This window comes from Ictalurus furcatus, chromosome 6 (genome assembly GCF_023375685.1).
Source record: "Ictalurus furcatus strain D&B chromosome 6, Billie_1.0, whole genome shotgun sequence".
Classification (NCBI taxonomy): domain Eukaryota; kingdom Metazoa; phylum Chordata; class Actinopteri; order Siluriformes; family Ictaluridae; genus Ictalurus; species Ictalurus furcatus.
In genome coordinates, this window is record NC_071260.1 from 21,410,541 (window position 1) to 21,434,496 (window position 23,956).

The window sequence follows — 23,956 nt, forward strand, 5'->3', positions numbered from 1 at the left end:
GGAAAATTACAATACATATCCTTGTACAGAATGCACACTGCAATATGCAAGTGCGTCTGATATGTTCTGTATATAGTGAGTTGGTGGTTATATGCACATTTCTGGCAGGTTGGTAGTCGGATTTCCCGTCGAAAACTGTCTGGTTTTAATTTAATTTAGTTTTTAAATTTATTTTAATTTTAATTTACAGTACCCTCCACAAATATTGGCACCCTTGGTAAATATGAGCAGGCTGTGAAAAAGGCTGTGAAAAATTGTCTTTATTGTTTAACCTTTTGATCTTTTGTTCAAAAAAATTCTCAAAAATACTCTGCTCTCATGGATATCAAACAATTGCAAACAAAGCACAGATTTATAAACAATAATCTTTGTTAAATATAGGTGTGCAACAATTATTGGCACCCTTTTAGTCAATACTTTGTGCTACATCCCTTTGCCAAGATAACAGCTCTGAGTCTTCTCCTATAATGCCTGATGAGGTGAGAATACATGGCAAGGGATCAGAGACCATTCCTCCATACAGAATCTCTCCAGATCCTTCAAATTTTGAGGTCCATGCTGGTGGACTCTCCTCTTCAGTTCACCCCACAGGTTTTCTATGGGTTTCAAGTCAGGGGACTGGGATTGGCATGGCAGGACCTTGAATTTGTGGTCAGAAAACCATTTTTGTGTTGATTTTGATGTATGTATTTGGATCATTGATCTGCTGGAAGATCCAACCACTGACCATTTTAAGCTTTCTGGCAGAGGCAATCAGGTTTTCATTTAATATCTGTTGATATTTGATAGAGTCCATGATGGCATGTATCCTAGCAAAATGTCCAGGTCCTCTGGCAGAAAAAAGCCCCAAAACATTAAAGAGCCACCACCATATTTAACCGTGGGCATGAGGTACTTTTCCATATGGCTACCTCTCTGTGTGCGCCAAAACCACCTCTGGTGTTTATTGCCAAAAAGCTCTATTTTGGTTTCATCTGACCATAGAACCCGATCCCATTTGAAGTTCCAGTAGTGTCTGGCAAACTGAAGATGCTTGAGTTTGTTTTTGGATGAGAGTAGAGGCTTTTTTCTTGAAACCCTTCCAAACAACTTGTGGTGATGTAGGTGACTTCGGATTGTAGTTTTGGAGACTTTCTGACCCCAAGACACAACTAATTTCTGCAGTTCTCCAGCTGTGATCCTTGGAGATTGTTTGGCCACTTGAACCGTCCTCTTCACAGTGCGTTGAGAGAATAGACACATGTCTTCTTCCAGGTTGATTCATAACATTTCCATTTGACTGGAATTTCTTAATTATTGCCCTGATGGTGCCTAACAACCTTACCCATTGTTATGAATGACTAAGAGAATTTGGCCTATGTGTTACCTCATATTTATACCCCTGTGAAACAGGAACTTTTGGTTGAACAATTCCTGTTCCTAGTCACACATTTGTACTAAAAGAATTAAAATATCAATGGGAATATACATCAAATGTATTTTTCTCATATGAATTCATAGGGGTGCCAATAATTGTTGCACACCTATATTTAATAAAGATTTTTTTAAATAAATCTATTTCGTTTGCAGTTGTTTGATATCCATGAGAGCAGAGTATTTTTGTGATTTTTTTAAACAAAAGATCAGAAGATTAAACAATAATAATAAAAAAAAATCACAGCCTTCTTTGCTTATATTTACCAAGGGTGCCAATATTAGTGGAGGACACTGTACTTGTTAAAATGTATATATATATTTTTTTAAAGAAGCAGGTCATGTAGTGTCTGGGGCCCAGGGTGGTATTTTGGTTGTGGGGTGGGTGTGGCTTGTGTGTAGTGTGCGCATATAAATAAGCAATAGAACCGCACAAAATGACAACATAGCAAATTAAGCAATTCTTAGATACTTAAAGCAGTGGTTCTCAAACTTTTTCAGCGTGAGGCCCCCCTTGTATAGAGTACATCCCCTTGTGGCCCCCTAGAGTCATCAAACTTTCGCAATTGAGTTTTTTTCACGCTAGGCTGTTCTGTATTATCCATTAGTTTAAATAGTCTTAGGTTTTATTCAATTCAATTTGTTTCAATTTTTTTTGTATAGCGCTTTTTACAATGGACATTGTCTCAAAGCAGCTTTACAGAAACATATAAACACAGGATACAGATTTTAAGTGAGTGAATTTATCCCCATTGAGCAAGCCAGTGGCAAGGAAAAACTCAATAAGATGATATGAGGAAGAAACCTTGAGAGGAACTAGGCTCAGAAGGGAACCCATCCTTATCTGGGTAACAACGGACAGTGTGAAAGTAAAGGGAAGTTCATTATGGTTTTTATATGAAGTCTGTTTTGTTGAACTAGTCCACTGTTCACTAAAGGAGACCTGAGTGCAAAACTGCATGTGGTAGTTGCAGTCCTAAGGCCATAGCAGTAACCGTAATCCAAGCAACCACAGCAAGAATGTCCATGTGGAATTTAGGTCCAAAACTATCATGGTTCTTCAAGCGGCACCATCCTCAGCAATCTCCAGACTGTAGCCTCCAGTTGATGAGAGCTCCATCCAGAGGTAGGGCATCAGGATGGATCAGGCAGGTCCGGAGTGCAGAAAGTGTCAGGATCAATGGCATCGCCATAAAATCATGTGTGGCTTGACAGAAGGAGAGAGGGAGAGGGAGGTAAAGATATCAAGCGTGTGGCTAACAGTACTGTACACTTGTATATCAACGGGTGTCTCTGTTTGGTGTGTCTCAGTGTGCTGTGTATAATTGAGATAATTGATGAATATTTCTCATTTCATGTACATTATATTTCAACGGTTAACAATCCCGACTTACATAGAGGTAAAAATTCAAAAACAATAATGTTGTAGACTTTCTACACGGCCCCTCTGGTGCCATCTGGCGGACCCCCAGTTTTAGAACCACTGACTTAAGGACTTGAATTGTCGTAGCTGTTTACCAAGAGTTATTTCTCTAACGATGCAGAGTTCACACCTTGAATCGTTGATGACATAGATTCCCCGCCCGTGTCCCGCAGAGTGAAGCAGTAAGTGCGCAATTAAGAGCAGGAGGTAGTGAAAGCCCCCCTCTGGCTTTCGCGCTCTTCTGCCTTACACCGCGCATGTGTGTGTCACGCTCATGCTTTTAGCAAAATGCCACATGAATGAGTGATGGATGCGTAATTACTGCCTAAGGACAGGGCCGCACGCATCGGACTAGAAAGCCTCTCAACGGCCTCTAAAATGTGCATTAGCCATCGCTTCTGGCTTGCTCATTGGGGACAAATTTATCAATTTAAAATTTAGATTGGAAATTTGTATATTTCTGTAAAGCTGTTTTGTGACAATGTCAATTGTAAAAAGCGCAATACAAAAAAAAAAAAATAAAATAAAGAAGTTGTACTGCCACATGTGTACAACCCCTTTTTTCTCCTGTCACAAATGTCTGAATGGGCTAAAACACTGGAATTTTCATTCATTCAATTTGGCAGAAAATGATAAGGTCAGAGTTATTACGGGAAAGAACGATGACGACACTTACATCAAGTGTGTGGAAAAACAGTAGATTGGGTGCGTGGTCTACTAGCTATAATATTTGCTTGATGGTCTGACTTGAAAATACAGAACAATATAGGACAGGTATGCAGAGGCATAGCCGCATGGGGGGGGTTACATGGTGGTAGGGGCGTCAAATTTAGAAGGGACTCAAGGGTTAGGGTTAGGGCTACCAATATCCAGCGACTACTGAACTGTCCCTAGCAATAATTTTAATCAGACAATTCAAATACATTCATGTATATAACCACTGTTGTCCGTCGGTGTCTTGTGGTTTTTATTATTATTTTTTATCTAACCTTTATTAAACCAGGAAAAGTCTCACTGAGATCAAGAATTTATTTTACAAGAGTGTCCTGGCCAAGACAGGCAGTAACACAAATTGTGGTACACAAACGGTTAACAGATCTTGTTCTTTACTATGCCTCCCTAAACAACATTGCTAAAGTGTCAGAGGCTGTAGCTACCATAGACATACAGTACATAAACGCTGCATTGGCCGCTTTGGCCCGGTGCTGTGGTAGGTCAACATGCCATATTGATCCCGGCAAGACTGTCCTATAAACAAACAGAAGTAAACGGGGGAGCTGTGGTTTTTCTGGATAAAAAGCACAATAATGTTTACATTTCTCAAACAATTTCAATGGTTTATGATCTACGTGGAGTACAAAAAATGTACTGTCTCCAGTTACTTACAATCTTTATAGTTAGACTTGGAAAATTATTAATTCATTCATTGTCATAAGGAATTGTGAAAACTCACGCTTGTCAAGAATAGATTTGGCTTCTTTTTCTTGGTTAATAAACGCTGGGATGTCCCTAATGTAATAAAATTTAATGTAGACCTACATGAAATGTGCATAAAGGATTTTCATTGTGGAAATGTCTTTTTCTGTCTTCAATCCCATCTTTTAGCTTTTCTTGTGCTCCAGGTCAGAATTCTGTTAACAAAGCTCGTTCATTTTTAAATACTGAAAAAAATCAAACTAGTGCATCTTTAAGTACTAATAATTGACCATCATTGTACCAAAATGGAACAATGTAATAATAATAATAATAATAATAATAATAATAATAACAATAAGCCATGATTTGATGACAAGCTATTAAATCTTTATAGCCTATGGATACACCTACTGTTTGGAGATGAGTGGGGAAACTGAAGACAGGTGGTTTATCTCCATCTCTAATCCTGACAGTCTGACCTGGCCTGTCAAAGTCCTCTGGCTTGAAATGCTCACTGCAGCTACTTACAGCTACTTCCCACTGTCTCAACTGTCTCTCTTTGGGAAACCTTCTGTGTGAGAAAAGTTAACTAGCCAACTAACAACAATAAGTCAGTCGTTCAGCCAAAACAAGGAGCTTGTCATAAAAGTCCGTTTGCAGAAAAATGGCTGTATATATGACAATCTCGATTATCTGCAATTTAGTTTATAATATAAACTATAATATAAGCTGAGACTTATTACTGTTGCCTGGACCAATATGGCGGTGATGTTGACCTAATATCCAGCGGTCAATGTGGCATCTATGTATGTCTATGGTAGCTACATCCGGTTGTACAAAGCACCAAAGCTATGTCAACTAGATGCACATCAACAGTTCTGTTCTGTGCACGAAAATACAGCACAAATCAATCGCATCTCATATTGATTCAGGGACAGGGCATTTTTTCAGTGCGTGACAATCCTGTATTAACGGGATGATTGGCAAGCCTAAACCTTAGTTTGTGTGTGTGTATACTTTGACTTGTAAAGTAGCTCCTAATGCCAACCTTTCTTTTTTTGGCCACCATCCTGATTCAGCGTATCACCAAATTAGCCTAACTACCAAACACACACACACACAAGCAGACATTAGGAGCTACATTACAAGTCAATGTATCGAAGTGTCACTTCAAATATTTTCCCAATTTCTAATGTGTAGAATCAACAATAATGGTTATAATAACACTAAACTAAGCCATAAATGTTTTTCTTCAATGTTAATGTGGCATGCATCAATGTGTTATTTTGTCAGGTCAGGTGAGAGAAGCAGTCCTGCCAGGTAGTATCTTGGACAGAGCAGGAAGAGAGGCAGGTGGAGAGGCAGGGTCACAGGTGAGGTCGAACAATGACATGGTGATATGTTAGTAGTGAGATTCAGTTGCACTGTAGCAGCTAAACCCATACAATGATCGCTTAGCTGTGCCTCCACTTGGCTAGCTACACCAAACTAGCTTAGTTAAAAAAGTTTTATATTTTATCAGTCTGGTATTAGTTCTACATACAGTGACAACACCCGAGGCAGGTTTTATAATTACTCCAACTGTTGCTGATCATGTCATACATTGACAGCTAAGTTACCTCAGCTTCCATAAAACAATACTTAGGCTACTAGCTGAGCTGGAAAAAATGCATGAAGAAGAATCTGGGCTCAGCCCCAGATGATGAACAGTCCCGCTAACGTCCCTGTTTCAGACCATAACACATTTTGCCAAATGGTTTAGGGTTATTATCTGTATGTTTTCACAAAACTTACATGGGCTTGGATGTTTTATTTATTTTGTGAGCATAGGCCTCCAGACATGTGACAAATACGAGATATTGTTGTCACATGCAGGGAGTGACCAGTACTTGCCAGATCTACTTGTAGGTCTCTTGTCAGCCTCCCTGATGATTTAAAATCTTGTCCTTTCACAGTTTTGGCAGGACATCCTGTTATTCGAAATTTTACTCCGGTGCCCCATTTTCTCCACTTGTTGGTGATGGCCTTCATGGTGTTCCATGGTACAGCTAATGTTTTGTACCCCTCTCCTGATTTCTACCTTTGGACGATAATCAGCAGAAATCAAGATTATTTGATGACTTTTGAACATGAGTCTAAATGTGATGAATTAATTCTGAGCAAATGTTTTAAATTTGATTTTCACTTGAATTTTGTTGGTGTCACGGATTTCCCATCGCACTGACCGCGGGAGCAAGAAGCGGGCTCAACAGCCTGTACCATGACACCACGCACTTCAAGTTTGTAGACATTGACTTTGTTTACCTTCGACACGTGTGTTTTTGTTAAGGTTTATGTCTTGACTTTGCCCCTGTCTTGTTATTGGTTGTCTGCCTCATGTATACTTCATTAGTATTTAAACCTCTCGTGTATCTTTGTTCGATGCAAAGTACTGTGTGTTCTGTGTTTTCCACCAGACCCATACCTAGCCTATTATCGTCGTGGTTCTCGTTTCATGGTTTTGATCCTGTTTTGTCCTCACATTTTTGATTCTTGTTTCACCTAGTTTATCCTGTTTGCCGTTCGCCTGAGCATTTGCCCATTTTTGACTACGTTTATGCTACACAATATGGATTTATCTTCCTTGTCTCTCTTTAATAAAAAGCTTTAACTGCAATTGCACACCTCTCCGTGGTGAAAGTTGGTTGCTATATCACAATATAGGTGGAAAAAGATCTGACATGATTTATCTTGATCAAATTTTTTTTTTGCATCACAGAAACCTACAATTTTAGTAGGGGTGTGTAGATTTTATATTCTCTGTGTATACTAAAGGTACAAAACATGTCAACTTGATGGTACCTCAGCAAATGAAAATTATGCTTTGGTAACTTTATTTCTGAGAGTGTACTCCAGAAACACTCGGCTCTAGTGGTGAGCATGGTTCTAGCCAAATTTGGTAATTTCTTTGCTCCTAATAAATTTGGTCATCAGTTGGACTCAAGCTCCTCTGGTATAGACAGTCAGAGCTTATGAAATGTACAACAGCTGAAATCCTATTCCATTACAGTTTTTTAAAGGAAAAAACTTCCTTTTCCTTTTCAGCAAGAATTGCAGCCTAACTGTAAGTAGCCTTTAAACTGTAGCCTACTGTAAGTTCATAGAGCATTTCTGTAGCCACTTGTTTGTAGACTGGCCTTGGTGTCTGTATGCATTTACACAAAGGTTTTCTAGTAAAAAGTAAACTTAGCAATGCAAAGGAAAACACTGTGCAAACAAAATAATTAGAATCAGATCTGCTTGAAATGTAAAACATTTTCAGTTTATTGATCATTATGTTTTTTATTTGATTGAACTTCTGTACATGTACTGTGAATAAAGGCGTTAAGTGTGTTTGTCCTCTGCTCACAACAGAGGACTAGTCAGTATTTAATGAAAAATAAAGCATTACATTTTTAAAAAGTGAGACCTTAAAACCTCACCTGAAATATCAGACAAGGAAATAATTACCAGATTTATTCAAAACCCGACACAATACATTCGCTCCCATAAAATTAAAATACATTCATTCAATACCTACATGAATTCTGTCAACAATTCTTCTTTAGTATGAAGTGCAACAATACATTTAATAGTTTGGCTAATATAAAAAAAAAGAAGAATAAGATGACCTTACTGGCAATCCTGGTTTTGTATATAATGGCATTGAACTTATTATCACATCCAACAACTCTGAGTTTGTGCAATATTTTTTTTCTTTTTTGCATAGTAAATAAAAGTTAGATGTTCTGTAGCTGACATGCACACGTATCCTTCTGTGGTATAAGTTTCTTATTGGTTTGGGGACTTCTTTATATAGTAGTAAGTCAACTATTGTGAATGCATGCAACAAAGCAATTGCACCCTACAGGCTTAGCAAAGAGAGCTAAATGAAGTGCCACGAAATTGGTACAAGACCTCATCTAAGGTCAAAATTAAACATGTATATGTAATTACACATTACCCCAGGATGAAGGTTTTCAGTCTTCCAGGGCACCAAATAGTTTAGCACCAGCAAGTCAAATTGACAGGACCTGCAGTGTCATTTTGAAGAAGTACTCATGATGGCTTCAGCAGTTTAGACCAACTGAATTGGTTCAGAAATGGATGAGCGTTGAAACATCTTCAAGTTTATACTGTATGTAAGTCACTTTTTTGACTTACTGTTACTTGACACCTCCCCAGAATGCGATATGGCAAACTGTCAGGGATTTCTTTTTGTGTTTAATTGGAAACCTCCTCCGTGTCTAATCCGACATATTACGAGGAGAAAAGAGTTCTCCTTTAGGCACCCAAAAGCCTGCAAATATTTCTTTGGCTTTAAGTCACTGTCAGGATCAAACTCAACAACTGCAAGAAGTATCGTACTGGCTTATCCAGTTTGATTCCCTCAGCAATCCCTCACCTGATATATATTTGTATACAACACCTCTGAATCTGAGATTTAAAACTACAGTTATATATTTGTGTTGAACGTGAAGGAGCAAATTTGATTTATGACTGTTTCAAACTATGCCTACTCTATAACATGCTCTATTAAAAGCAAAACATAATGCTGAAACAGTCAGTGTAAAATCATCTTACAGATCAGCACCTTAACTCATTCTCTGTCTGTGCAGCAGTAGAGTCCAGTCTACTCCATGTCTCTATGTGATATGTGTAATACGTTAAGGCCTATATGCAGCTGGGTTCAACTTGATGTAATAAACCACTGAGGAAGTCGCAGTCTGTGGCGATGTACAATCTGTCCCAGAGTAACTGCAGTTCACTGAGCGGAACTCACCCTACCTCACACTGATGTAGTACCAGAGCAATGGCATATCTGTTCTCCTATAGGTGTGAAAGGGCATTTTCTCCTTTCCCTTTCAGAGGGTTTACTGCTCTTTTCTGTCAAGTATCAGTAAGCATAGGTAGCCATGCAGCCCTTTGTCCAAGGTGTCAGAGTAGCTGGTGCTCTGTGATAAGATGATGAAAGTGGGATTGGTCGTTATGAAAGATGAAACCTGGCAATTAAACCATCTCAGTGAGCTTGGGATGTGAAAGAGGGCAGAGCTGAGAAGCTGCATTTCTACACAACTAATATGTGGTTTTGTTATCTACTGTATATCATATTTTATTATTATTATATTATATTTATAACTAATGTCAGAAAGAGCAGCAAAAATTGTAGTCCAGCTGTAGATTACTTAAGAAGCTTTGGAGGATCACCATCCATTTTCTCCACTAGATGGCGGATGCGTTTGGATCATACCTTCGCTTTTTGACGTTTCTTGCCATTCAGATGATAGAGAACAAGAGACAAAAATACTTGGGTTAGATACGATGGTTAAAACTTGAGTTTCATACAATGCACAATGAGTTTCGTACAATAATATACTTAATAGTGTTCAACATGACAAAAACACCGTTCAGTTCTTGACCCACTTTTCTTTTGACAGCTACATGCAAACTGTAAATTTACACCTGGATTTGGGAGGTGGACAAAATCATGCATTTGCAGTCCTATATGTTGAAGCATGCACAGTGCTTAAATTGAGATTTGTACCAGTCAGTGGATGAGTGGACTAAAATGAACAGGACAGATCTTAGGACACACATGGAATCCTGACTTGAGAGGACTGGCACTGGAGATTAAGGCAATGGAAGGTCTTAATTATAGCCAAGTTAATAATTTTTGTCCAAGTGCTTATATTACATAGTGTTGAGCTTAATCACTAAACTGTGCAATAGTCCTCTGCAAAAGTCATTATACATATTACAATATTTTCACAAGAAGCAATAGTGTATTTTCATGATGTCCAAAAAATTGGTGAGAAGGAAGATTTGGGGAGAAAGGCATTCATATGGATGCTGAAAGGGACCATGCCTCAAAATGATGTCTAGAACAATACAATGACTTTCAACCCAATGATGAAGGCACAATGATGCATTTCCTTTGCTACTTCACAAGGAGAAAGAGGAAGAAGAAGTGACATGATCTGCCATCTTTTCTGACCTCGGCCATACCATGCCAGGTCCTTGCAGTAGTATCGGCACATATCATTAACAAGTCTCTAGCTAAAGTGCACAATGAAATGCTCAGTGAACCTCACACCCAACACTGGAGGAGGTCAGTGGCAAATGATCATGGACAGTTCAGTCATAATAACAAAATATGCTTTAAATATCATATGATTACTAAAACTTCAGGTGCCGCAAAGGTTTGTATCAAATACTTCAAGCCTGTATTTTAACATCAGTGCCCAGGTAGAGAAGCCTGCATGTATCTCAACTGAAGTTTTATATTTAGCATGCATGGCAAGCTTTTAACCACACATTTCCAGTTCATTTGAGGTTCTGCCACAGTTTAAATGTTAACTCTCCTAATACAGAACTATTAGAAATAACAGGAAATTTCTCTGAGATAGATTACGGTTTCAAATTCAGACTGTTTTGTTGTCTATAGCAGAAGCCCAACTCCTGGAGTGTGTACGACATATTGATGTTGTAATCTGCAAGATAAACACAAGCAGGCCAGTCCTTACTTAAAGCCCCAGCCTGTCCCTCCCAGCACTATGGCTGCCACCAGGATGGCTCCAGCGATGGAGCCAATGATCAGGTTGGTGGCACTAGGTCCTGTTGCGGAGGGGCAGCATGGGAAAATATATATTTTTAATTTGACTAAAACTCAAACTATTAAGTTCAACTGCTGTTAATTAATATTGTTATAAAAAGTTTAAAGTTGCAAGACACAATCACGCTTGTTTCTTCAAGCAGGTTAACCTCTTTGTACAAAAATATCTACATCTGCCTAGCTAAGCAGTTCTACTGCTGTTCTTAAATAAGCATTGAATTCTAATTATATTTAATTTGCACTTATAGCGATATAGAAAAGACCTACTAATAAATGTATAAACATTTCCAAAGAAAACTTCATTTGTACACAGTTAGTTATTTGTGATACGAATATCACATTCCGAAATGATAGCAGCAGGTGGAAATTTATTTCCCAGTAACCTCAGATTATCTATGCAAATAATTTTTTTTTTTACCATGTAGCATGCCACCATAAAAACTGTGATGATGTCATCACTTAAACATTACATAGGCAAAATGTATGTGTGTATAAATAAAATGCTAGTACCTACTGGTAGAGAAATTAAAGTCGCCGTAAACATGTTTTGAGAACCATACTTTTTTGTTTATTGTTGAATATTAAATTGCTTGTTGTAAGAGGGCAGTGGTATCTCAACAGGGATATGATGGCTCAGTGGTTAAGGCTATGGGCTGCTGGTTGCAAGTTCAAAACCCAGTATGGCCAAACTGCCACTGTTGGGCCCTTGAGCAAGTTTATTTATTTATTCATTGTTCTTTTAATCCCATGCCAGCATCAGTGGCTGTTTTCATTGCAAGATCAAGGTAGGTAAAGCAGGGCATTCCAGTAATTCGTACAGCATTACAACAATAAAATCTTACAACATTTCAGCAGCTTCGACAACAGCAGCTATATTAGGTCACTTTAATATTCAATAAGAACTCCAGGATTTTTCCTGGTGAGACATTTTGGAAGACTTGGCCCTTGAGCAAGACCCTTATTCCCTCAACTTCTCAGTTGTGTCCTGTCTCAAATGTAAGTTGCTTTGTATAAAAGTGTCAAGTGAGTATAATGTAAATGTAAAGATTTGTTCAGTTCCCACCCATTTTGTAGCAAAGCCACTGCAATATGTAACTACTGATGCTAATGCAGTAATCCAAACAATACCCATAGCAGGACTTAATGCCAGAAGTGCACCAGCTCATGGGAAAAAGGTGAGACAGTGCAATGAAGAGGCCTCAGACATGGCTTTAAGGCGATGATAGATCACAACTATATTTGTAATCTAACAGATTAATTGCTTTTCATTTAGACATCCGCGTATAGTACAGTAGTGCAAATCTGTTACTGATCGGTTTTTGGTTAATGAGCTTATACTGTCTAGTCCACATGTGGTAGCTCAGTTGATTACCTTAGTGTTTCTGAACCCTAAATTAACACAACCCCATGCAATGCCTGATGAGTTGAGTCACAAAAACCTGAGAGATTAGATTTTACTGATATGAATGCCAGTATCTATGCTCTCAAACAGCAGGAGATGTATAGCAACAGTCAAATGACAAAAATGGGACAGGATAGTTGGAAAGAGGTTCTTACAATCAATCACAGGATACCACACAGACTTAGGAAAAACACTCACATCACCATGGTTACAAGCTACATACTACAGCCACTACACATATACACAAACACAGTCACACACCAGCATAGGCAGGTCACTGCACTGTCACACACAGGGCAGCAGCACCATGGAAAAAATTGCTTACTCAAGTCCCCACCCAGTTCCTCCAAACAGAACCCCCAGGGCCAGAACAGTCCCTGCTAGAGCCCCTATCAGCCTGTTAGTGGCCACATTTGCTGTGCATGAAAGAGAGGGAGCACCATTACTAACCATGCTGCTGCTCTTCCACAACAGCTTTATCTGTGAGGATTGCTTAAAGAGTGCTCTATATTTATGGGCCATCAACTCAATTTACAAATAAAACTTGAAAGCAGATGTGGGTTTGGAAAGTTTGAGACAGTAGATTGTTTGTGTGTGTATATGTGTATGAATAAGTGAGAAATAATGACAAAATGACAAACCCCGTGGTTCTTCGTCTTCATTGGAAGCGGGCTGTTTAGGAGGGTCGGGTATGCTGCAGTCAGTCCCCGCCCATGTCACATCACACGTACATGTCGCCTCATTATTGCAAACCTGTCAGCCATATAGGCAATGGGCAGAGGTTTTAATTTAATCAAGTTTTCTGATATTTACTAATATTGTATATTTACTAACTTTATTATTTTTTAACCATTCTTTGGTAGAATGACTTGTGTGTTTTGGGTTGTTGTCTTGCTGCATGCCCCACTTTCTCTGAAGATTCAGTTTATGGACAGATGTCCTGACATTTTCCTGTAGAATTCACTGATATAATTCAAAATTCATTGTTCCATCAATGATGGCAGGTCATCCAGACCCAAACCATGATACTACCACCACCATGTTTCACAGATGGCATAAGGTTCTTATGTTGGAATGCAGTGTTTTCCTTTCTCCAAACATAACGCTTCTCATTTAAACCAAATTTGGAGTGATCTTTGTTGGTCCCCACTCCTGGGGAGGGTAAGAATGGTCTTGAATTTCCTCCATTTGCACAAATCTGTCTGACTGTGGATTGGTGGAGTCCAAACTATTTAGAGATGGTTTTGTAACCTTTTCCAGCCTGATGAGCATCAACAACTCTTTTTCTGAGGTCCTCAGAAATATCTTTTGTTCATGCCATGATACACTTCCACAAACATGTGTTGTGAAGATCAGACTTTGGTAGATCCCTGTTCTTTAAATAAAACAGGGTGCTCACTCACACCTGATCATCATCCCAGTGATTGAAAACACTTGACTCTAATTTCACATTCAAATTTTCTGCTAAAGTCACATACTTTTGCCACTCACAGATATGTAATATTGGACCATTTTCCTCAATAAACAAATGACCATGTAAAATATTTTTGTCTCGTTTGTCTACTTTTAGCACTTTTGTGAAAATCTGATGATGATTTGGATCATATTTATTCAGATATATAGAAAATTCGCAAACTTTCAAGCACCACTGTATAACAAAATTTGTACATAAAATAGGGTGCTGATACTTCTGCACAGTACTGTACATCAGTGAGCTTCATTTGCTGGATAGATACCACGAGTGCTTACCCCATGGTTTGAGCAGATGCGGCCGTTGGGCCCGGTAGGACAGGCACTCATGTTGAAGAATTGGATGGGCAGACATTTACGGTCAAGGCACATCATGGATGGCCCACATGGCATCCCATCCTCCACGTAACCCAGATCAGTGTCATCATCCAATAACACATGACCGCCACTGAAATGCAAAACAATGGAGCAAATTCAATCATCCAGTTCATCCAGTAAGGCTGAGGGTCAAGCCTTGATGCATGTTCCTCTCACCTGCATTCAATCAGTCGGCCCTGGTGGTTAAAGGATATGGGCGTGATCTCTCCCTTTATTCTTCCGATGCGGGGTATTGGCCCAACATTAGTGCACAGCAGATACCCACAGAACACATCGCTGTAAGTAGAGAGATGCACAATGACTACAGGATACAGACATAATAAATACAGCCAATGTAGCGAATGCAGATTACATCAGCACCAATACACCTCATCTTTGATGCAACCACAATATCCATCCATCCATCCATCTTCTATACCACTTATCCTTCCTTCAGGGTCACGGGGAAACCTAGAGCCTATCCCAGGGAGCATCGGGCACAAGGCAGGGTACACCCTGGACAGGGTGCCAATCCATCGCAGGGCACAATCACATACACACTCACACACCCATTCATACACTACAGACACTTTGGACACGCCAATCAGCCTACCATGCATGTCTTTGGACTGGGGGAGGAAACCGGAGTACCCGGAGGAAACCCCTGCAGCACGGGGAGAACATGCAAACTCCGCACACACAAGGTCACAGTGGGAATCGAACTCCCGACCCTGGAGGCGTGAGGCGAACGTGCTAATCAGCAACTACAGTATGTCACACCGAAATCTATATATATTTTGGGCTGTAAATACACAAAAAACGAACAACTATGGAATACAGTTTTAGGCCAACATTAATTACATAAATGTGACATTATTAATTAATGACATATATTATTCTTTTAAAGTCCACAAAAAGACAGCATCTTAATCAAAGACAGTGTTCATCTCGAGCACCACGTTTTTATGGATAAAGTTATGCACTTACGTTGCCAACTCTGCATATGGCTCAGCGAGAACACCAGACATTTTAATGACATACAGTACAAAAATACATTATAAATACAAACATTATAGATCAGGTTTCCCAAGACTAGGTAGACTGTGCACCCTTTTCCACTAAGACATGTTTGCCATTAAAAGTGTAAAGAGAGAAGTCACTTACTGCTTTCCACATTGGATCCATTTCTCTCCATCTTCCCCACAGTTCCCTTTCTCAGATCCTTCTGTGTTCAACTTCTCATAGCAGAACTTCTCTGACCCCCCAGATTCTACCCAGATATAGAAATCATACGGAATGGGGGATAGAGACAGAGAGAGAGAAAGAAAGAGAGAGAGAGAGAGAGAGAGAGAGAGAGAGAGATAGAGAGAGAGAGAGAGAGAGAGTGTGTTTGTGTATGTTATATGGAAGAAGAAAGTTTGGAAAAGGATATTGTATTGTTATAAATGTATTTATCCGTTAAGTGTATAAATTATTAAGATTTAGCATCTGTTGTGTTTTAAGGGAATAGCTGTGCACTTTCTGTATTATGCAGGACACTGAAATGCAATATACATGAAGTTAAAAATGAAGATCTATGAATTATTTTAAACACTTAACTCACTTGGACCCCACACATATTTGCATTGGTTTTCTCTGGTCTTACACTCTCCACTATAGCAGCGTCCCTGTGTGGATTAAAAAAAACCCCACAATTTAAAATAGAGCCTATAATGCTTTGTTTATTAAGAGCCATAAATTTATTCATCAATAAATCATACAGAACATGCTTATAAATATTTAAAGTCATTAATTATAATAAGAATTTTTTTACATTCTATAGCTCATGATACCTGGTCAAGATGGCATAATGAGCCATCCTGTTTGTGGAGGTTAGGAGGGCACTGCAGAGAGAAAGACATATCAGCTTCAGTGAATGTAGTTTGCTGACTTAAAAAATAAAACTGAACTGAAATGTGAGCAAGCCATATTGATGGTGGTGGAAGATTAGCACTCTGTCCTGCATGTGCATATGTAAAGTGTATTAACTGTCTTACAGTGTTCCTATTGGGTTTAGTGTTGTGCAGCATGTTGGAAGTGTTGAGTGTTGGCAGTTGAAAAGGTCAATATTACTGTCATCTACGCAGTAAAATCAGCATTAAAATCTTATTTAGGATTCCTCCATCAGGAGGAAACCTATTGTTATCGTTAGTATTCTTCTTTTTCTCCTTCTTCTTATTATTCTCCTTATCTACCTAAAGTTCACAATAATTCAAAATCTGAATGGTAAAAAGTTTTGAAATTTGGCACGTTGATACTAAAGGCCACGAGTAACTCCCACACCACAAATGGCCCACATGAGCCCATAGGTGGCACTACAGACCACGCACAAAGTCTACGTGATTGTCCCTCTACCCCATAAGTCCAAAACATCTGAAAATTATTTCTCATGGTGAACAAAATAGCCATTGGTACCCATAAAGTCTGTCATGATAGATTTTCCAGTACATTGATAATTTGTCCAAAACTACAAAAATCTTCTCCTCATGAACTGTAGGTCCGATTGACCTGAACTGTGGTACATGTCTTTCTATAGGGTGATAAGCTATAAGGAATCAAATAAAAATTGCCCGAACTGTTTACATATTGGTGAATTGACAACCGTTGCACATATTTCTTGTGTCCATAAATCAATGTAACATTAACCTATGGACTTGATCTGTGCCACACACACAAAGTGTGCCACACTACAGTATGTTAGCATGTGCGATGGCAACCTCATATCTCCAAAAACAATAACATTAAAAGAAATAATATCTGTTATGTTATGTTTAACAATATCTTTATTGTCTGCTAGATGGGACTGTTTGTCTTGGATCGAGCCAAAGTACACTTTCGTGCATATAGTTTAAAAGACTGCATTGTAAACTGAATGGTATTCACTGACTAATGTATGTTAAATAAGCGTTTTTGTATTTCTTTTCAGTTTCACAATAAATGTAAGAGAAAATTGTCAAGAGAAATTACATGATGGCACTTATGGAACAAAGTAAAAAGCATCGAATTTACTTTTCGCCTGAGTGGTCATTCAAGCCTGTCTATGCTCACTCAGAAACATGTGAGCAGAGGACAGACAAAATGAACTTATTAAAGTCTGCCATTGATCCAAATGGGATGAAATGTTGCATCTGTGGGATACATTTCTCTACCATGTCAATTTTGAAATGGTCCGCAATCTTGAGGAGGAATCCGCCATTGCTGCTTGCAGCTATATTTTTTGTTATTGAATTTTGTGGATGTTAATATTCTTAGTAGGTACCACTAGAACCGGGTACTTAAAGGGTACAAAAGAAGCCCTCACTGAATGTGACAGGCTGTCTCTAACCTGTCCAGAGTCTCCTGAGCAGGTCTCTGAAATATCACAGTCATTCACTGCATAGCGACAACTGAAGCCTCTTGGGTAAAACTGTAAGAGAACAGGAAGGAAAATGCAGAGAGAGAATACAAGATAAATAAGATTGTTACCAAAAAAGCATCCTATTTATCAAAATGTTCTTTTCAACATCCAGACAAAAGACTCATATGATTACACGAATCTGTTGTTAAACACACTCACCAGGCAGGTGCTGTTGCAGCAAGGCCCATCACTACAGTGTGCTCCATTTGACAAAGAACACTTTTTGCAGCATTCCTTATAGCATCCCTACAATACACACAAAAAAGAAAAGAGGAGCAAGACTATCATCAAAACAGTGTTCAAAAATGAACCACCTCTATTTATCAAAATATTTCCACTACAGGCAGTAAATAAACAGCTTCATATCTGGATAACATTATAACACTCACTTTTACCTGAAAAAGCAATATATACATTTTTTCACCACAATGGCAAAGCAGTGACTCACAGCTCTTACACCGCAGTCACACTCCTCTCCCACCTCCACGTAGCCATTCCCACACTCAGTCGGCTCAAAAAGCTGCACAGGAAAAAAATCCAGATATTACAACGTCATGTAGCGATGAAGAAGCAATGCAGAACATTCAGTTGTAAAGATCTGCTCATTTCTTCAGAATTCTGCGCTTTTATTCCGAAGCTCACGTCTTTTGATGTTTCAAAATATTTCATAATCCTTAAAATTTTGGGAAAAATTTGTTTATAGCAGGTTGGGGTATTGTTTAGAGGGTGATTTGGGAGACGGTCAAGGCCTCACTGTGTTTTATGTCCAGTGTCTTATTTATGTTATGAGATGAGCACACATACTTAGTTCTCTAAATGGCATGCTGCCATGATTGTTACAGAGTTAATATAATGTGCATGCCAGCTTAATATCAGAGAAAGTCGTGCAGTATAATTAGAATGTTTCCAAACAGAAATGTAAGCACTCAGCCTGGGCATCATAATCTATTGCTTTCCTCTTCATCTGATCACTTTAAATACAGCACTACTGATGATGCATTTGTTTTTCTGCACAGTGACTTCCCACTTCCAAATCATTTCCTATCATGCTCAGAGAAATGAGGAAGCAAGCAGGCAGTGAGAGAGGAAAAAAAGCTGAGAATTTCTCAACTTGATGCAAATAAGAAGTGAATGTTGTTGGGTGGCACACAATCATCTTGATTTATTTTTTCAGAAAGCGCTTGTTCCTGGTCAGGGTCTTGATGGATCCTAGCCATGGGATCACTGGGAATACATCCTGAATGACTCATCACTCAATCACCAGTCTATTCACACAATTTAGCGTCGCCAATACACCTATGTTGGAAGATACAGGAGAACCCATAGAAAATCCACACAGACACAGAGAACATGAAAAACCCCATATATACAGTAACCAGAGGTTAAACCAAATTCAGTATTGAACTGGGAAAGAACCCTAGAGCTGTGAGCTGGCCACAATGCTTCCCAACACACACACTGCTCCGCCCAACACATAGATTGTATAAAATGTGGTGCTATGCTTCGTGTAAAGCTATATGCTGAAATCCATGAAATATAAGTTTGAAGATTAATGATGGCTGTTTTGGGTTTTCCATTTCCCTTTGGAAGTGTATATATACACAATATGTGCAAATATATAAGTGTATGTAGTACATAACCTACAGCTACAATATAGCCAAAACCTCTGTTTTGTTCACAACTCTGGACGGCTACTGTTGGCGAAGCATGTGATTCACTGCCTATTAATGTATTGTGATACCTGTGATGATGTGTGTAATACCAGTTTTATAAAGCATGATAGCTCTTTATGTATACAAAAAATATTTACTTGGTTAGCTGTGGTAAAACTTCTCATGCATACAATCATTACAGTTGGAATGAAGATACACTGAAAGCAGCAGGCTGAGTGAATGCCTCTTACCTTGTTGGGCCTATTGAATAGGCACGAACCTCCACCTTTCAGAAGGAACTCTTTATAGTCTGAAATACTACACTTAGAAAACCTTCGTGGGTGCTGCACTCTACAACAGAGGAGAGCGGGAGATTGAGAGCCAGCACCAAAAAGGAAATAAGGCAAAATTGAAATTGTCTGAGAGATATTGTTTAGAGTGTAGCACATCATTATCAGAGCTGTTAAAACTGTTAGCACTGTGAGATTTATCATGCTTTGACACCTACTTCCTGATGCTAAACATGCTGATGGTCTCTGAACCACCTGGTTAAACAATCAAACCCTGTCATCACAAAATACCCACAGGCAATTATGCATTTGGGAAAAAGGATAAACACGTTGTGGCATATCTAAATAATTATGATGTATCTAAATAACAACAATGGTGTTTATGAAGCCCCTTTGACACCATACCCTGTCATTATAACCCCAGGTGTGAAAATATGTGTATGTATGGGTGCAGTGGTAGATAAAACTCTCACCCTGTGTCCTCCATGATGCAACCCACCCATGAGTCAACACAGCCACACTCCTCTGAGACAGAAAGCACATGCAATACACACAGTGGTAGAACCTTAATATGAAATATGACTAAGTAAAAATCTACAAAGTATGGTTTTATAACTTTTATCTTTATATGTGTGAACATACTATTCTTGCTGTATGCAGGATCCCATTGAATGCCTAAGTTCTGAGCCAGACTCTGGGACAGTGAGACAGCCACAGTCCATGCAGATCCATACTACACATTATACATAAACATACAAGAAAACGTCATCATATTACATACTTTATAATCACACCTGTTGCATACACAATTATGATTACTGCACTGAATTGCTGCACTCTACTACCATTCATATATAGGAGAGCCCAAAAATGTAGTTTTGTTTTAAACCATGATTGAAACCCTGTTTGACGTTCTCACCTCGTTCACTCCAACCCCACGGCTGAGTGAACACATGCCTCCGAAGAATGCAGCGCTGCTCTGACGGTAGTGAAACGTCACATTACTGTAGATACACAAAAAAGACTATTTGTTTATGACAATGTCTGATTTTTCTCAATGACAATTGATGATTGTCTATGATAGTTGTCTATGACAGTGTCTGACTACATACAGTGCTGTGAAAAAGCATCTGATTTTTTCTGTTTTAGTGTATATATAATAATAGATTTTTTTTTATGAAATACAACATAAAACAAAGACAACCTGAGTAAACACACAATACAGTTTTTATTTATTTATTTTATAGAAGCAAAAAAAGGTGATCCAACACCTATCACCAATGTGAAAATCTAATTGCCCCCTTAAACTTAAAATCCAGTTGTGCCACCTTAAGCAGCAATAACTGCAACCACATGCTTCCAATAACTGGAGATCAGACTTTCACTTACTTCTAGAACTAGGACTTACTCCTATGCTTTGGATCATTGTCTTGCTGCATAATCCAGGTGCACCAGAGTTTCAACTTATGGAATGAAGACTGGAAATAATCTTTCAGGATTTTCTGATAAACAGTAGAATTCATGTTTCCCTAAATTATTGCAAGTTGCCCAGGCCCTGAAGCAGCAAAGCATCCCCGCACCATCACACCTCCACCACCATGCTTGACTGTAGGTATGATGTTCCTTTTGTGGAATTCGGTGTTTGGTTCACGCCAGATGTAACGGGACCCCTGTCTTCCAAATAGTTCCACTTTCGACTCATCAATCCACAGAACATTCTCCCAAAAAGTTTGAGGATCATCAAGGTGTGTTTTGGCAAAATTCAGATGAGCCTTAATGTTCTTCTGGGTTAGCAGTGGTTTTCACCTCACCACTCTTCCATGGATGCCATTTTTGCCCAGTGTCTTTCTGATATTGGAGTCACAAACAGTGACCTTTATTGATGCAAGAGAGGCCTGTAGTTCCTTTGATGTTCTCCTTGGATCTTTTGTGACTTCCTAGAAGGGTAGTTGCTGTGCTCTTGGATGAATTTTGGAAGGTCGGCCACTTCTAGGAAGGTTCACTACTGTGCCAAGTTTTTCCGTTTGGAGATAATGGCTCTCACTGTGGTTCTTTGGAGTCCCTGAGCCTTTGAAATAGCTTTGTAACCCTTCCCAAACTGATGTATTTCAATCATCTTCTTCCTCATCATTTCTGGATTTTTTTTTCTTCAATTTTGGTATAGTGTGTTACTGGGTAAGACCCAGGAGGTAACCAACCTCATGCTGTTGAAAAAGTTCTATTTAAGTGTTGATTTGATTGAACAGAGTTTGTAGTAATCAGGCCTGGTTGTGTCTGGTCCAGCTGAACCTCATTATCTATGCAGTTTCATAGATTTGGGGAATTAGTAACTACGGGGGCAAATATATTTTCACACAGTCCCAGTTGGTATTGGATAAATTTCTGGATTCAATAAATAACATTATCATTTAAAAACTGTATTTTGTGTTTACTAAGGTTGCCTTTGTTTTAATTTCTGAAACAATTTAGCATAAGATATACACAAAATCAGAAGAAATCAGGATGGGGCAAATACTTTTTCACAGCACTGTACAAAGAAATACATTTGGCTCTGTTATACTATGAGAGACATCTTGCTGGTCTGGATCGACTCCTCCCCTTCATTACAAATCATTACAAAATTATTCTGATGGACATGACCTTTACAGCATAATGAAACATTTCTATCCAGGTGGGAGTGGTGTCTTCCAGTATGGTGATGTAGCCATCCTGTAGTTTATGGGTTTAAGAGTGCCAATAATTCTGAAGTTGACTGTAAATGCAGTTATGGCTGGAGTAAATGAATTGAATATTGTCTGTAAGAAGGTAGGAGTATAATATTTGAGGTGTGCTAAGTGAGAAGGGTCATAGGTTCATTTTGTGATTTTCTCTGGATGTCCTTACAGAGAGTACACGGATTATCGACTATACGTCTGCATAGACAGTGACATGCAGCTTCAAAAAGCTTTGGATAATTGCTGACTAGATTTTTTATCAGCAGCTGCTTCTTTACTCTATACCTCTTCAGTCTGAGAAGGCTTTTGGTGATTTTGCTGTTTAATGGTGTTGCTGACATGTGGTACTAGGAATTTTAATTGGGTTGAATTTAAATTATTGTTTGGTTTTTATTTATCGCTTCCGAATGTCTACGATTAGTCCTGTAAGGTCAGGTTACAGCACCTGGCCACCTCCTGTTGGTATGCCGATTCATCATGTCCTATAATTAGACCTATAATGGCAGCATGATCAGCATATTTAAAAGGCTTGGCTGAGCTGTTTTGACTAGCGAGTCCATTAGTGAATAGAGATCAAAGAAGGTATGAGAGAACACATTCTCCAGAGCTATTGTGCTGAATGACAGAATGTAATAGCTTGGATTGATCACCTTTATTATCTGCATTCTTAGCAATATTCAATATCAAGTAGCACAGTACTTGGTTCATCGTAAACTACTCAACCAAGAGTATGCAAGCATATGTGCTCAGAGACTCCAGATGTTGAGGAATGTGCTCGTGTCAGAATGATAATGAGTCTTTATTGGTCACATATACATATGCACAGCGAAATTCTTTTCTTCGCATTCCCCAACATGTCATGAAGCTGGGGTCAGAGCACAGGGTCAGCCATGATACAGTGACCCTGGAGCAGAGAGGGTTAAGGGCCTTGCTCAAGGGCCCAACAGTGGAAGCTTGGCAGTGCTGGGGCTTGAACTCCCGACTCCGATCAGTAACCGCAAAGCCACCACAGAATGACAGTATAATTTCAAGCAGGCAGGAAGTAAGGAGTTCAAAGGTTTTCATGGCCATATATGAAAGACCATGCCACCCTAATGCAGTGTAAAATGTAATACATTGTAGTATCTGGAATATAATAGCCCATCATCCCTAAACCTATGCCACAAAATATATATTTTTTTATTTAATGGGTTGGACAATTGAAGATGAAATTATTTGACTGTGTGACTAGTCCCTTTTAATAAAGACAGGGGAGCGGAGGACTCACGAGAACAGGTGCACTGCATCTACATGCTGTTTTATGTGCTGCTGTCGGTATTTTGCGAAGTCTCGCAGCATGTCCAATGGCATCACTCCGATTGGAATATGGTCCTTGTCTGTCCATATTTCCATAGCAACCAGGACCACACGTGTGTTCAATTGTTCTGTAAAGACCTAAAGACAGAGAGAAAGCCATTAAGTGAAAAGGAAAATAGTGATGAGAAATGATAAAGGGGGATTAGGGCACAGAGCAAGCAACAACTAGATAGATAGATAGATAGATAGAGAGATAGATAGATAGATATATAGATAGATAGATATACACTCACTGAACACTTTATTAGGAACACCTGTACACCTACTCATTCATGCAATTATCTTATCAGCCAATCATGTGGCAGCAGTGCAGATACTGGCCAGCAGCCGTGTTCACATCAATGTTCACATCAACCATCAGAATGGAGAAAAAAATGTTATCTCAGTGATGATTGT

At 38.9% G+C, this 23,956-nt stretch overlaps 1 protein-coding gene across 2 annotated transcripts in view; it reads right to left on the bottom strand.

The window, feature by feature from the left end:
• Positions 1-9,392: 9,392 nt before the first annotated feature.
• Positions 9,393-23,956, bottom strand: part of LOC128608907 (disintegrin and metalloproteinase domain-containing protein 23) — a 30,338-nt gene continuing 15,774 nt past the window's right edge. Inside the window, exons 11-26 of one of the 2 annotated variants that reach the window (XM_053627081.1) lie at positions 23,472-23,638; positions 20,410-20,494; positions 20,133-20,223; positions 19,964-20,015; positions 19,452-19,551; positions 17,997-18,068; positions 17,708-17,794; positions 17,477-17,557; positions 15,945-15,995; positions 15,716-15,779; positions 15,277-15,382; positions 14,290-14,409; positions 14,035-14,203; positions 12,927-13,038; positions 10,795-10,885; positions 9,393-9,539 (exon numbers count right to left, since the gene is read on the bottom strand). In XM_053627081.1, coding sequence (XP_053483056.1) covers positions 9,494-9,539; positions 10,795-10,885; positions 12,927-13,038; positions 14,035-14,203; positions 14,290-14,409; positions 15,277-15,382; positions 15,716-15,779; positions 15,945-15,995; positions 17,477-17,557; positions 17,708-17,794; positions 17,997-18,068; positions 19,452-19,551; positions 19,964-20,015; positions 20,133-20,223; positions 20,410-20,494; positions 23,472-23,638 — 1,494 coding nt within the window. In that variant the 3' untranslated portion in view covers positions 9,393-9,493. The remainder of the gene's footprint in view (positions 9,540-10,794; positions 10,886-12,926; positions 13,039-14,034; positions 14,204-14,289; positions 14,410-15,276; positions 15,383-15,715; positions 15,780-15,944; positions 15,996-17,476; positions 17,558-17,707; positions 17,795-17,996; positions 18,069-19,451; positions 19,552-19,963; positions 20,016-20,132; positions 20,224-20,409; positions 20,495-23,471; positions 23,639-23,956) is intronic. The other variant, XM_053627082.1, reaches the window with a different exon arrangement.